The 15300-nt window shown below is 42.3% G+C and overlaps 1 protein-coding gene across 3 annotated transcripts in view; it reads left to right on the top strand.

Moving 5' to 3' along the window:
* Positions 1–15300, top strand: part of si:dkey-22o22.2 (neural-cadherin) — a 171022-nt gene that overhangs the window by 128224 nt on the left and 27498 nt on the right. For all 3 annotated transcript variants that reach the window (XM_042424660.1, XM_042424661.1, XM_042424662.1), the window contains exons 17-20: positions 6268–6551; positions 9281–9910; positions 10004–11000; positions 13753–13846. In XM_042424660.1, coding sequence (XP_042280594.1) covers positions 6268–6551; positions 9281–9910; positions 10004–11000; positions 13753–13846 — 2005 coding nt within the window. The remainder of the gene's footprint in view (positions 1–6267; positions 6552–9280; positions 9911–10003; positions 11001–13752; positions 13847–15300) is intronic.

The following is a 15300-nucleotide window of genomic DNA, read 5'->3' on the forward strand; positions in this document are numbered from 1 at the left end:
TGAGTGTTTTGCATTTATACACAGCAGTTTTTCTCCATTCAGCCTTTCGTGTATCATGACTCCGTTACAGACTTAATCTCCTCAATCTTCATCACCATAGTAACGCAGGAGACTCCTCCATGATTTAACGATGCTATCGGTTTATTTTGTGGCCAAAAGTTTGAATAATTTCAACTTTGTTTCTGAGAAATCTGAGATTTTTCTGTTGCTTTGCTCAATGGCTCTGAAAACTACAATACCCATGATCCTCAGCTACTATTGCTATGTAGAAGGAGCCGGTCAGAGATGCGAATCAGAGCTGCTGCAAACTGAAAACACTTTTAAAACAACAGCTGATTAATGTTGCCATAACCATGTTGATTTGGGCAGAACATTTTATTATCAGTTTCTTCAACAGTGTAAGCTCTGTGATTGGATGATACTTACAGAAATGCACCTTTGGAGTCATAGTTAACTTCTCAGTTTACATTTTTACATGACAATGGACTTCTACCTTTGACTTTTTATCACAGAACGCATCTGTTTTTCTTCTTTGTTGGTGTACCGATGATTCAACGAGGAGAGTTTCGTGTCCATACAAGTATTGAAGTCCTCTAACTGTCAGACACCTGACATCGTATACAGAGACAATGAATCACGTTACGGCTCCTCTATAGGCTCCCATTAGCTTCGTTCCACCAGCTTCTGTAACTCAACAAAATTTTTCTGTCTTTGGTCTCTGAAAAATGAAGCCTGTTCCTGGAGTTTACTTTCCGTACTCTAAAACAACTCGCCTCTCCTTACCATCATCGGCTGAAACCTTTGTAATTTTAACAAAGATTACTTTGTGAGCACAGAAAAAAAACAACCTCTCTGAAAAACCTACAAACGTTGTTACTGACATCATCCTACTTTGTTTTGTCCACATCCATAAAACTCTCCGACGCTTTCTTCTAAAGTCATTGTTCATGTTTCTAGTTGTAATCTGTGTTGTGTAATGATTCATACAGCGTTGGCTCCTCTCTGTCCTGCTGTTACATACATATATTTATATATATATATATATGTATATTATAAACATGTCTGAACTCGCTGCCACACCTCCACTCGCTCATGGACTCGTCTCTTCTGTCAAGCCGAGACGTTTAGCCCGTAAATGTCTAGGAATTTTAAGAAACAATGTTTGTTAAACGCTGATATTAGATCTTTTTTTTTTTAGAAAACTCCTGTCCTTAACTTATTAGTGTAGTCACACATGGTAATGGGATTTTCTTCTGTATTCATCCTGCATTATAGAAAGGAGGCGGTTAGCTAGTAGCATCTGTCCTGTGACAGATCATTTTTGCTTCCCAAGGACTCACAACACTGTAGAATATCTTTAAAAATGGTTTTCAAGTCCACAATTTTAATAGAAATAGACACAATTTGTTTGGATAATGATAACAGACGTGCATGTGTGTCTCATGTTCAGTTCCTACACGGTGTTTGTTCGTCTGAAGGTGACTGAAGGTGAAAGAATCCAGTCTGAGGTTTGATGAGCTGTAAACTGAACTGAAGGTTTTATCCTCTGGGCGGCAGCGACGGCAGCGTCACCTTGGCTGCAACTGTGTGTGTGTGTGTGTGTGTGTCTGTGTTTGTGCTGTACATTTATGACCATAGTTTGTTGTTGAAGCTGACAGGTGTTGAAGCACCCCTGAACTTCTGCTCAGATATAAACTGGAGGTCAGACAAACACAATTACAGGATAAACACACACTCACATACACACACATCGTTTCCTGCTTTTTTCCAGTATGATTTGGTGTTTGCTGGAATAATCAAAGGTGGGATGGAGAAGGGTATGTGTGGGAGGGAGGGAGGGAGGGAGGGAGGGTAGTGGGGGTTAGATTACCACTCCTCAGCCTCCTCCTCGTTCTAAAGCTGATTAGGCGCAGCAGCTTTTGTCACCCGCCATGTTTCCTGGATCCTGTTTGGTCCTCCGAGTGGAAAATTTGCCGAACTAAGTGCGTCTGGTAATGAGATCAAGAGGCTTTTTTTTTTTTTTATTCCGCTGAGTTTGGTGTTTCAGTTTAGTATCACCTCGGGGTTTAGTAAACAAACACACACACACACACACACTGAAGGCTGAAGTTAGTGAGTAAGTGATAACGAGGGATCTGTGTTTGATTTCTCGTGTGAGATTATACACTTTACATCATACAGAACAGTAGCGATGATGATGGTGAGGATGATGATGATGATGATTGACTGGGTCTATTAGCAGAAGGTTGATGGTTTGAATCCCAACATACCAGCAGAATATCATATGATAAACTATCAGTTCACCATCTTATCTTAATATCCACTGCAGACATGTAATAAGACATATAAAGATACTCTATATGGGACAATAATGTGTGTCTCATGTGGTTTTTCCTTCATTGAAAATCCAGAATCTATAAATATTCATAAATATTCACATATATTTAATTTCAGAAGTTTAACTGCTGGACACCAGATGTCTCCTACTTCATTGAAAAGTCTGTTTTCAGTGTTTGTGCTCTGGAGGCTGCAAGTTAACACATGTTTAAGTTGAATATTGGACCAGGATTTGCTTCTAAACTAGTTGTGATGTCACAAATCCTGCTCATAGTCCAACAACACACAACCAAAAATCAGATTTTCAGTGAACACAAAGAAACTTTCCAGTTTGAGCAGATGAAAACAAACTCTGCACATCCATCATTCTGCAGAGAGAGAAGAGAACAAGAAGAAGAAGAACATGTTTACTTACTGTAAATTATCATATTATGGCTGATATTATATCAGTCTGTTTATGGCCATAAAACACATTCAGGGTTGTGGAATTACCAGCAGCCTCCTGCAACAGCTGACACGGTAAATTTAGTATAATGTCCATTTCCACAACAGCAGAGTCAAAGCTGTTCTTCTTCTTCTTCTTCTTTGGGTTTTATTGGTAGTTGTCAACCAGCTTATAGGTACATTCAAAGTTTCCTCTGAGCGTCTTGATTAATAAAAGCTGGATAACGTCAACAGACTTACACAGAATGTTTCCCTCCACCACAGATCAGTGAGGAACTTCAGTCCTCAGAAGCAAAAAGAGGAAAATTTGAAATAAACAGGCTGTAACTTTGGATTATATCGACTGGATTTAGTTAACTCAGACTGCTGAAGCCTCATATTAGCTTCAGCTGAACTCATCTCTTACAGCGTAGTGATGTTCAGATATACAGAATATCTTCAGGGTCGGTATGCAGAGTAGGAACTGTTACAGCGACTAATATCCACTTTAATGTACATAATGACACATCAATATTATATTAAGACAGACTTGAAAGACCCTCAGCTATCCTTTAATCTGCCATCAGTGACACCAGTATGGATTTCCACTGCAGCCTCACAGCAAGAGAAAAGCTCGTTTTACATTTTTAAACAGCTAGCTATGTTCATCTTCCAGCTGTTATGTAGCAGAATGCAGAACTTCCAGTCTGACATGTATTGAGCTTCATGTTTCTCGTCTCTTTGGTCCGAAGACGTCGCCACACAGGATTTCTAGGAAGTGACATCGGCTGGATTTCAAAGAGCAGCAGTATCTCTTGCAAGCCGTCTATGAGGCCACAACATGAGATATTTTCTAATGCGGTTTTATATTGCAGTGAAACTTCCTCCAGTGATGAGTTTAGTCCTTCAGAGTGTCGACCTGCAGTCGGTGCTCAGGGACGACTTTCCCCTCCGGTCCACCTCACGAGGAGCACAGCTCTGACCTTAATCTCAATTTTAGGCCTCCTGCTAGGCTGCGAATTAAATCAGCCCTATCCCCCTGTGTGTGTGTGTGTGTGTGTGGGTGTGTGTGTGTGTGTGTGGTAAGAGGGCAACACCATATGGCCTTACTGATCATTAGGGAGGCTGCCGGAGGCAAAAAACCGCTGGAGTTACTCCCCTTACACACATTTACACACACACACTCAGCTGCTCGGCGAGTGTCACGACGGATCGTGCTCAGAGGCTGTGACGGACCAGTGCACTTAAGCTTTTCCTAACACACACACACACACATACACACATGCACATACTCTCTCCAGTGTCATAATGAAGGTCTCCACAGATGGTGTTTGTCTCCTAAAGTCTCCTTGGTGCCTGTAAACAGAAAGCAGGCCGGACCCAGACAGATCTCGCTCTGAACATGCATCTGTGTGTGTGTGTGTGTGTGTGAGTGAGTGTGTGTGTGTGTGTGTGTGTGTGTGTGTGTGTGTGTATGTGTGTGTGTGTGAGTGTGTGTGTGTGTGTGTGTGTGTGTGTGTACCAGGTCCATGTATGTAAAAGTATTTCTTCACTTCGGCAGGAAATAAGCAAAAAAAGGCAGAAAAGAGGGAGAGGAGTTGGGTTTAACATATCAAAATGTTGTTTCTAGAGCAGCAATAGAGATGTTTATGACAACAAAGTCATTAAATAAACTCAATAATATCAAACGCACAAATCTAAAATCTCTATAGAAGAACATACACTGTATAATATATAATATTCCTGACTTCAAACACACAGAACGAAGTTTGCTGTTAGTCTAAAACTTGCGCTACGACTAAAACATACCAGTGGTGGTTGGAAAGCATACAGCAACTAACAGGACTTGGCTAGCTGCTCAAACTGACTCCCATTCAAAAGGCATCAATTTCTCTCCAGAAATACTGAGTCAATCATTTTATTCAACAAGTTGTTATGGTTTTAATTGCTAAATTATTACAGTGACAAGCATAGTTGTGCTGAACATTACACCAAAGCCATATTTTCCACTCTGCTAATGTCACTTCCTGGTTTGTAGAAGTACTGATAACAAGACCGATATTAAAAAATCTCTCACAAACTTAGAAGCCTTAGAAAGCAAGAAGAAAAGAGGGAAGGATGAAGGAGGAGAGGGAAGAGGAGGAGAGAGCAACAAGATGGAAAAGCAAAAGAAAGAGCAAAGAGAAGAAAAGGAGGAGAGAAAGAGGAGTTTAAAAGAGGACGAGAGAAGCAGTTAATACCGTATTAAGAAGGAGCAGGTGAGGAGGAAAGACAAAAGGGAGAGGAGAGAAAAGGAAGATCGAGATGATGAAGAGAGCAGGACAGGAAATGAAGGATAGGAGGATAAGAGGAAAGAGGAGTTTAGGAGACAAGAGGGCAAGAAAGCAAGAGGAGAGAGATGAAAAAGGAGAACAGAGAGAATAAAGGGTAGAGGAAAGGAGAGAGGGAGGTAGGAGGAGATTGGCAGACAAGGAGGGAGAAGGAAGAGAGAGAGAGAGAGAGAGAAGATCAAGGTGAAAGGAAATGAGAGGAGGAAGTCAGGTGGCGAGGAGAAAGCCGAGGAAAATCGAGTGAAGAGAAATGTGATTTTGTAAACCCGGAGAGTGTGTGAGAGCGAGAGAGAGAGAGGAGGTGAGGGAGGAAAGTGAAGCGTCTAATGAGCCCCACTGTGAGAGAGAGACGCCTGTTTTCTACCAAATATTTGATATCGGCTGCTGCTGTCCACACGAGTCGTCAATGAGTGTGTGTGTGTGTGTGTCCACTGTCAATCAGACACTTGTTTTCTGGAAAACAACTCAAATATCACTCAAAAAGTGTCTTTTCACAATCAGACATGTTGAACTTGTTAGCAAACAGTTGTTTATTTCCACATCCAGCAGTTACGGAGCAACATTATCATTCATGTGGAGTCGTGTTTCTGTCCACCTGGTGAATGTAAGTCCAATATTCACTCTCTTTTAGCTCTGTACCAACTCCTGAGGGAAATATCTGGCTCTTAAGCTGTTAAATGCTCCACTATGTTCACCAGCTAGTCTATAGCTAACTGTGTCTGTTTGCCGTTTGGTGCTGAACAGGTAGTGTACAGCGGCTTTTTAAGGCTTTTTTAAGGCTATGAGAGCACTGAGAGTGAACCAGAACAGTGAAGTTGCAGTTGGACAGATAAACAATGAGCTGAAACTCACTATAAAGCTCCGTAAAACCGAGAGGAGCTGCAGAGTCACTGATAATTCTCTGTAGGTTCATCAGTATGAGCCAAACACATTACACACTGACAGATCAGATATAGTTATTATGAAAATGATTGATTGTAGCTGCAAATAGAGCATTGCAAAACGACTACTTGACATCATGACCCTAACCCCTCTAACCCTACCCTTTCCTCTTCAGCTTTCAGCTCCAGGTGTCAACATCCAGCTCGCCTGTCGGATCACTTAATCCAACACTTTAGGAAGTGTAAACCAATCCTAACCGCACATACTAATCCGTTCTCCACTTCCTCCCTCCCAGGCGCTAACGCCAAGCTGCGCTACCAGATCACAGCAGGAAACACCATGGGCACCTTCGACGTGGAGCCCGAGGTGGGCACCATCTTCGTAGCTCAGCCGCTGGACTACGAGATGGAGCAGCGCTACGAGCTCCGGCTGGTCGCCTCCGACGGGAAGTGGGAGAACGAGACGCTGGTGGTGGTTCAGGTGGTCAACCGCAACGATGAGGCGCCCGTCTTCACTCAGACCGAGTATCACGCCGCCGTGACCGAGGAGCTCACAGAGCTGCCTGTTTTTATCCTGGAGGTCAGTGAGCCACATGTTAAAGAGTCTGTACAAGTTTTATTGTAACACATGTGCAGTTTATGTGACGTCTACAGATGATACCTGTACAATACTGTATATATAATATAGATATTCTCTATAAAATAGGAACTTACTACTACAGGTTCGTGGTTAGGTCATTGATGGAAACAGGCGTAATAATCTTTTTTATCATGCAGCATATGGAATATTTTTTCATCCAGATGCAGACTGTACACAACAAAGATAGCAACAGCTGTAGTCTTAGAAGACATAAAAATTAAAATTACATGACAGAACTAGACTGAAATTCGATTTTTGTTGGCTGAAACTAACAATTCTCAAAAAACAAATGGTAATTTACTTATTACTTCATCAACTAAAAATGTTCATCTTGCTTCAGAGAGGCCAAAACTATAATATTTATTCCTGCTGTCAAATAAAGTTAGTGATAACCATGAAGCATCTCCCGTATTGTGTAGTTGACAATTATAAAATAAAAGATCAGCAGGAAACAAGAAAGCACAGAAACGTCGCTCAGTGACTTTCAACATGACGTTAAACTGACACGTAGTTCAGTGATTTACAGGCTCACCATTAAGGATTGTTTCAGTTTATTATAATTTTCATAGTTTTGGTCATCAAGTTAAAGAAAAATGATACCATTTTTAACGTTGGCTTTTTAATTCCGGCTAAAATTTAAAACTATTTTAATAAAAGAACAGAGATAAACTGACAGCGTATCCATGATGTCTTGTACCTTTCACCCAGTGCATGCTGGAACGTTGTAGCCGCTCTGTGACCCTGCACAGCAAAGAGGAAGGAGAAAATGGATGAATGGATGTGTTGATAGCACAGTAGATGTTTGTGACCATTTAGCTAAATGTGTTTAACTATAAACGCTGATCAGATCTCCTTCAGTCCAGATGAAACTGTTTAAAATGTAAACATGAGAAAGTCACACCTTCAGAGCGCACCTCCTCCGTGAAGGAGCTTGTTGTGAAAATGTCAAAGTTTATATGAACAATATGTGAGAATGTATCAGGTTTAATGCAGACAAATCTAATAGTATTGGTTACGCTCCAAACATGGAGGAGGAATTAGCCTCCAGCAACATCTCAGCGAGGATCCAGTGACTGAATACTAACACATCACATGTGTTAACACAATATCAGCTGATAGAGGTTCAACATACCCGAAACCTCCTGACAGGAAGCACCCGTCATCTGAAAAGTTGCCTCAGAAAGTCAGAGTCGCCCTCCTTCTTCTGCGGCTTTCATCTGCCTTTCGTCACACCTATCTCCGGTAATTCACAGTAATATGCATGTGCCGCCAAGCTAAATCAGATTAAAAAGTTGGAAGCGCGTCGGAGAGGGCAGGGAAGTAATCCCTGCCAGAGAGGCATGTGTCACCGAGTCCTCAGCCCGGGCCTGCTTCCCCTCGCCTGCTGGAATTGATTTGATGTGCACTCGGTTCCTCTCTAACGCTCTCAATAGTTTTTCCGGCGCGCGGCGGCAGGGCCCCTCCCTGAACGCACGCCGCTTTCAGCCCCGTGTATTAATACAATTCAGCAGATAGCGAACGGAGGGGAAAATCCAATTTGAAATGAATATTTTTTGACTTCACCTGCGCAGCAGCCTCCTCTGTGGCACCGCGACTCTTCATCTTCAATATTGTCTACCTGTATCACATTGTCAGGAAATGCAAAGAGCCAACAGGGGGGGAGGTGGCAGCAGCGGGAGGGGGGGTGGAGGGGGGAAACTTCAAAGGCTTCTGTAAACAAACCCTCTGGTGAGAAAAGAGGAGAAGAAAGGGTAAAAGTGTACTTTTTTCTTGCTTTTGTTGGTGTCTATTAACTTTTAATTGCAATGTGTGTCGCAGTGACAGATGTGAGAGCTTGTGTCGCCGCCGCCGCTCCTGTCCCCTCGTTCAGAGAGATAGCAGGAAGGCAGGTTAATTAAGCAAACAGGACAAAGCAACAGAGAAATGTTTATTCCTGTGTTGCAGAGTCCCTGTTTGCGGGGGCAGCTGCTGCAATCAGCTCCCTGCCTCGTGTCCTATTCGCTGGGTTTAACATTTATACATAATGAATAAGCATTAAAACCGTTTGATAAGAAACACTTCAGTGGAAATAGAACATAAGCGATACTTCCTTTAAAGAAGAAGTGAAAAGTCAACCTGCTTCAATAAATGTGACAGACAACGACCTTGTTTCACTGCATTTCTCATATAAAGAAACAGGCTTTATAACCATGAAACGGCGTTGCTGTTTTATGGTGATTATTTTACATATTGGTTGTTTTTAGAGTTAAAAAATCTGTACAGATTGTAATAAATGTTTAATTTTGTCAACTTAGCAATTACATGCAACTTCTTGCAGTTCTGTTATAATTTTAAGCACAGTTTGTACCTATTTTCAGTCTTTAAATGGAGAATAGGAAAGACTTATTTATAAACAACACCCAGTCAAAAAGTGTTTTATCAAATGAATAAAAGACATGAAATAAGAAATACAGAATAAGACAGTAAAACACAAATTTAAAGGATAGAAAAGTACTTAAGAACATTAAAGTTTTAAAACGTAGACTCTGAGCAAGTCTTAAATCTTCTGGAACAAAACAAAATGTTGCTTTTTCATTTTTAATTTGGACTCTGAGAACAGTTAACAGACAACTACCAGAACAGGGTTCATGTAGCGAAAGAAATAATTTTTTCTTGTCTAACCTTTGCAGGTTTCAGCCACAGATCCAGACCAGGAAGCTGACCAGACCGCCCTTCGATACTCCCTCCACGGCCAGGGTGCCGGTGGTGAGTTCACAATCAATGAACGCACCGGGAGAATTTACGCCCAACGACGCCTGGACCGCGAGGAGCGGCCGGCCTGGAGGTTCCTCGTCCTTGCCACAGATGAAGGAGGGGCGGGACTCACAGGATTTGCTGATGTGCTATTAGAGGTCCGAGACGTCAACGACAACGCGCCCTTCTTCCCGTGTCCGGCGCTGGAGGTAGATGGCTGTTTTGTCGGCCACGTGCCTGAAAATTCCCCCGCTGACACCTCCGTCATGGAGATGCGTGCCATGGACCTGGATGACCCCAACGAGGGCAAGAACGCCATGCTGACCTATAGCATCATCAAGAACGTCCGCAACGAGATTAACCTCAATCTGTTCTCCATCAACGCCACCACGGGGACCATCTACACGGTTCTACGCTCCCTGGACCGGGAGGTGGAGGAGCGGTATCTGGTGGTGGTGGAGGCCAGGGATGGAGGGGGTTTGGCAGGGACGGGGACCGCCACCATCATGGTTTCAGATGTCAATGACCATCCACCCGTCTTCACTCAGAGGGTCTACACCACTCAGGTGAGTCACCTCAACTCTCTAAAACGTACGTTTGACCTTCTAAAACATCGTCATAGTTTTAATAATGCTATAAATATCTGGTGTGTCTGTCAGGTAACAGAGGACCTGGAGGTGAACAGCGAGGTTCTCGTAGTTTCTGCCACAGACGGCGACCAGGACGTGAATGCTGTGGTGACCTTTAGCATCGTCGGGGGTGACGAAGACAGGAAGTTCTTTGTGGAGACAGACAAGGTGAACCGACGCGGCGTGATCAAACTAAAGAAGAAGGTCGACTTTGAGAAGCCCCATGAGAGGACTTTCAATCTGACCTTGAAGGCTGAGGACGCTGACTTCTTCAGCCTGGCCTACTGTCTGGTTCAGGTGGAGGACGCCAATGACCACGCCCCCGTCTTCTTCCCGCAGTTCTACGAGTCGCCGGCCATGTCCGAAGACGTACCTGTGGGGACTATCGTTACTCAGGTTACAGCCTCTGATCTAGACTCGGGCCAAAATGGACGTTTTTCTTACAGTATTTCCAAAGAGTCCGACCCCTACAGTCAGTTCCTGGTGGACCAGTCCGGTTGGGTGGTAGTGGCCGATTCTCTGGACAGGGAGAAGATCTCACAGCACAGGATCATGGTCTTGGCCACAGATGCTGGGACTCCTGCCCTGACTGGCACCGCCATCGTCATGGTAACTGTACTGGACATTAACGACAACGGGCCAGAGTTTGAGGTCCCCTATAAGCCCGTCATTTGGGAGAACACGCCAGCCCCGCAGGCGGTGCGAATGAATGACACCTCCCTCCTGCTCCACGCCACGGACCGCGACACCTCCACCAACGGCGGACCGTTCTCCATCCGGCTTCTCATGCTCACCTCGGACGCCACCAACTTCAACTTAACGGACTTTCGGAATGGCAGCGCGGCCGTCACGGCTCTCCGGACCTTCGACCGCGAGCGGCAGAAGGAGTACCGCCTCCCAGTCCTCATGATTGACAGTGGCTCTCCTCCAATGAGCTCCACCAGTACACTGACGGTCATCATTGGTGACAGGAACGACCATCCCCACTCGCCAGGACACACCAACTTCATCGTCTACAGTTATGAGGGTACGTTCTTCTGTTCTCTGTCACCTAAATCATAGAAAACCATCATTCACCATTCAGCTGCCTTTTATATTTTATATTTTTTGGAATTCTGTTGTTATATGATGGTAGTTTTCTCTTTATTGTTGACCATTGTTTTTCAGTACTTTCTTTACGATGCACTTTGGGATATGTCTCACTACAGAATTGAACAACAATACAGAATGGTGAAAACACTTAAGTAGGGGATTCTCAGTATTTTCTTGACCCTCAGCTCACTTGGCATATTTTTTTGCATGAAGGCAGCCCCGAATTGATCATTTTTGAAATGGTGAAATTGTTGTTATGTGGCAAAAATAGACTTGATATACAATAATAAGAGACATCCGATCTGCCTGTTTTCTATATCAGGACAGCTCAAATTTTTCTATGGCCCTGATAAGATTTAAAGACAAAAACAGAAGTTGTGTTCACATTAAAATCGCTAATCACAATTGAAGTGTATTTGCGGTAACTCATGGATAGGTTAGCATGAAGTCTTAAGCATTGTGTCTTTTGTTATTTACAAGTTCAAGTTCAACTCAATTTGTAATTTGTAAAATGAAATGCTTGGGATGAGACTCGGGACAGTAGCACAGGTAAAGGTAATTATATACAATAACAGAGAAACTGCTTTACATAAGGAATTTACTATAGATAAAGGAACCAGAGTATAAATAAAATAGTAGTTAGACAGAGTAGAGTTATTAGATGCTATGTATATCCAGTAGAGATGAACACAGTAATACAAATAGTGCAAAGATGAGTGATGAAGTATACAGTGGCTGTAAGCAGCTGTTCTTTTTTTACAATTTACTGTAATTTGCACACTTATTATTAGAAGTTTAGAAGTAGCTTAACTGTTACAGGATGTATATTTAAGGTTTCCTTATATATAATTTTAAAAGACGCTCATACACCAATCAGAATTACAAGCATTTTCCACTGTCATGATGTACATAGAAAAGTAAACCAACATAAGTATCAATCTCAGAAATCTTTTGCATCCCTGCTTATTAACCACGTTAGGTTCTAACACTAAGAAATTCTGAGCTGAATAGTGGACTATAACATAAAAATGGATGGACTTCTGGTGCAACCAAAGCCTTTTATTATCCACCACTAATTTTTCACTGATTTTTTACTTCAACTCGTTTTACCAAATTTGCCATTTGATACGTTTCACTATTCAAAACAAACAGCATACTGTGCATAACCATGCGAAACCCGCAAATTTATCTGCAATTTGTGAGCGACAATCATAGGTGAAATGCGATGCTGCCTCCGTTTGCGAATAAGCAGTGCTCACAAATCACTTTTGTGAAACAGGCCCCGGGCTCTTGATTTGGTTTGGTAAGGGATCAAAGAGAACTGCTGCAAAAATAAAAGTAAAGTAGTTACACACCGATGAAGCCTGAAACATTATGTTTGTGCTGTTCACAACTAAAGTTTTTGTGTCAGGTGATTCATCCAGGAACTGGATTTTTACTGTTGAGAACCTCCCAATACAACCCTCTACCTTCTACTCCAGTGTAGAAGATGACAGTAGACTGACTCGCTTAAAGGATCATTCATCAACTCTGTCTTAAAACAACAGTCATTTGCCCTTATGAGCATTTTTCTTGCTGTAATCATTCCTCCTGTTCATACTGACCATTTGAATATCCCTTGAATTGATTTGAAGCTAATATGAAGCTTTGATAAAGTGGATATCTGCCACAGTTAGTCTTTTTAGTAAAAAATTCTCTTGGACAGTGTTTCCCTGTTGAGCTGCGGTGGAAGTATAGTAACAAAAAGAGGGACTTTGGCACTAAAAAGACTGTAACGTTGAAAGATATCTACTTGATTTGACTCATTTGGACGCTGAAGCTTCATTTTAGCTTCAGATAAACTTTTAAATACATTTTTGCTGATGATTACAGCAAGAAAAACTGTTTATTTGTCAGTGTTGGTTTGGGCACCTGGCATCCTGATCATAGTTGAAGATGGAGAGGAGAACATTTGTCGTTCGTCATCCCGGCTCAGGGGTCACCAGACAGTTTTTCCAGAATTGGACCTGGTGTGTCTCTTTGGTCACAGACGGGCTTCTCTAACCTTCAGGTCCCCCGGTGTCCCTCCCACCAACTCCCGAGCGCTCTGTGCTCATGTTGTTAAGACTGCACTTGTCACAGTCGACTGCTCGCAGCCTCCCGCTCCAGCCCCACATCACTTATTTAGCGTTTCATACCATCTGTCAGCCTGCTGTAATTTGCTGGAAAAAACGAAGGTTTTCTGTAATGTATTTTTAGTGGATTCCCTCTCCAGGGCCTTTCCACATGAAAGTACATTAACCCACTAATACGACTCCATCACGTAGCTCAACAACATGCCATGAAGCAAACAATTAACTCCAGTTTAAGTCCCAGTTTTGACGGGCCCATAAACAGGAGCCATTTTTAAAAAGGCAGCTGATTTCACGGCTAAAGAGATTACAGCGCTGCGTTCATCTTTTTTTGGAAGAGAGGGGGGAAAACACAGCGCGAGCGATTCTAATGTGTGCACATCTTCCTGCTGTGCTGTCAAACCATGACCGTGCGTGCCAATGAGGCGTCGCCTGTCACTTTATCTCCTTCAAGAAGCCTCCACTTTCTTCCCTTCACTCCTAATATTTGGGTTGTACCACAGGGATCCGCTGCACTCAAAACTAATTCCCTTCAAAGCTAATGCATTTTTTGACTTTTTCTGTGTCTCCTGACAGGTATTCTCCCGACAACGGTACTCGGACAAGTTCAATCCCCCGACCTTGATGACTGGAGCGAGAAGGTGTACCGATTTGAAGGCAAACCGTCCAGGTACTTTGATCTGCTCCGGTGAAAAACTCTAAGAGAGAGCTGAAAGGTCTCTCATGCACCGAGAGGAGGAGACAGGTAGAAGTAGACATGACAAAGTGAGAGTTTAGCATGTACAGTAGGTGTTGAGATAGAGGGGTAGAAAGAGAAGTTGAGGTAGAGATCTGACAAAGAGAACTGAAGAGGGGTCGACAACTGAAGTAAAAAGTGCAAAACAGAGAGGAAGTAGGAAGTATAAGGTAGATGGAGGCAGCAGAGTAATGTAACTAAGTACATTTACTCAAATACTGCACATAAGTACAATTTTGAAGTATTTTATTTGGGTATTTTCATTTTACGCTACTTTACACTTCTACTCCTCTGCATTTCAGAATGAAACATATGAACATATCTTATATCTTATGTCCTATCCATTCCATAAGCACAAATTGTCACTCATTGAGTCAGGCAAGCCTATGTCTAAGAAAGCATAGAGTGAAGCCATTTTGTCAGAAAGGCTTGTTTTGAAGAACAAAAAAAGAAAACAGGTTGCCAGTCGCGTTCAAATGTTTCAGCACTGAGGACAGCGCTACGTATTCAGCACCACCCCCGATAGACAGCAACAGGCCACGTTCACCGTCTCAGTACCATGTCGTTCCTACACAGGAATAACATGAACATAAATAGACACAACAGTCTACATCACTACAAGGCCTATTCAGACATAAAATAGACTCTACAACACCACAGACAGGGGCTGAGATGCAGTAAACATGATGTTAAACAGCAGATTAATCTAATATTCTGACTAATTTCTTCCTAACCAAAATTTAAGTTAATAAAGACTAATTATGGATGTTTCACTCACCTGCTCAGCTTGTAGTTCAGTGTAGTTCATTTGTGTGTTCCACCATCCTCCATAGAACAAAATAATCCGAACAGGTGAACGAACTTCGTACATATAACAGCCCCTTTTTAAAACTTCATCCTTCATGGTGGCAAACCTGCCAACCACTTTGTCTTTATCAGTGTTTATGTCGCACTTAACACGCAGTTAAGTGAGGTTGGATATTCTGGCCTCATCCACATATGAACACAAACAGCTGTTAATGAGCCTCAGACGGCTGAAACTTCATGTTGCTTTCATTTTTTTTTTTTAAATTGTTTCAGGCATCAATTATTTTTTGTCATTGTTGCATTATTGTTGTGAGATAATCTAGTGCTGACCTTTCAAAACAGTCTGCACTTAAACCTTATTAATTCACCACACAGTGATTATGTAACACTGACAAAACACTAATGCAGACTCAATGTTCTCTGTGATGATTTACACAACTAGATTTTCACATCGTACGGAAATACATAGAAACAAAGAACAGCAGGAAAAAATATCCAAAAATCTCAAACTGCACATCCTGTGTTGAAAAGTGGCAATAAAAACATACAATATACATTATATTTTTGTAAAGGAGCATAAA

The sequence above is a fragment of the Thunnus maccoyii genome, chromosome 10 (genome assembly GCF_910596095.1).
Source record: "Thunnus maccoyii chromosome 10, fThuMac1.1, whole genome shotgun sequence".
In the NCBI taxonomy this organism is placed as follows: Eukaryota; Metazoa; Chordata; class Actinopteri; order Scombriformes; family Scombridae; genus Thunnus; species Thunnus maccoyii.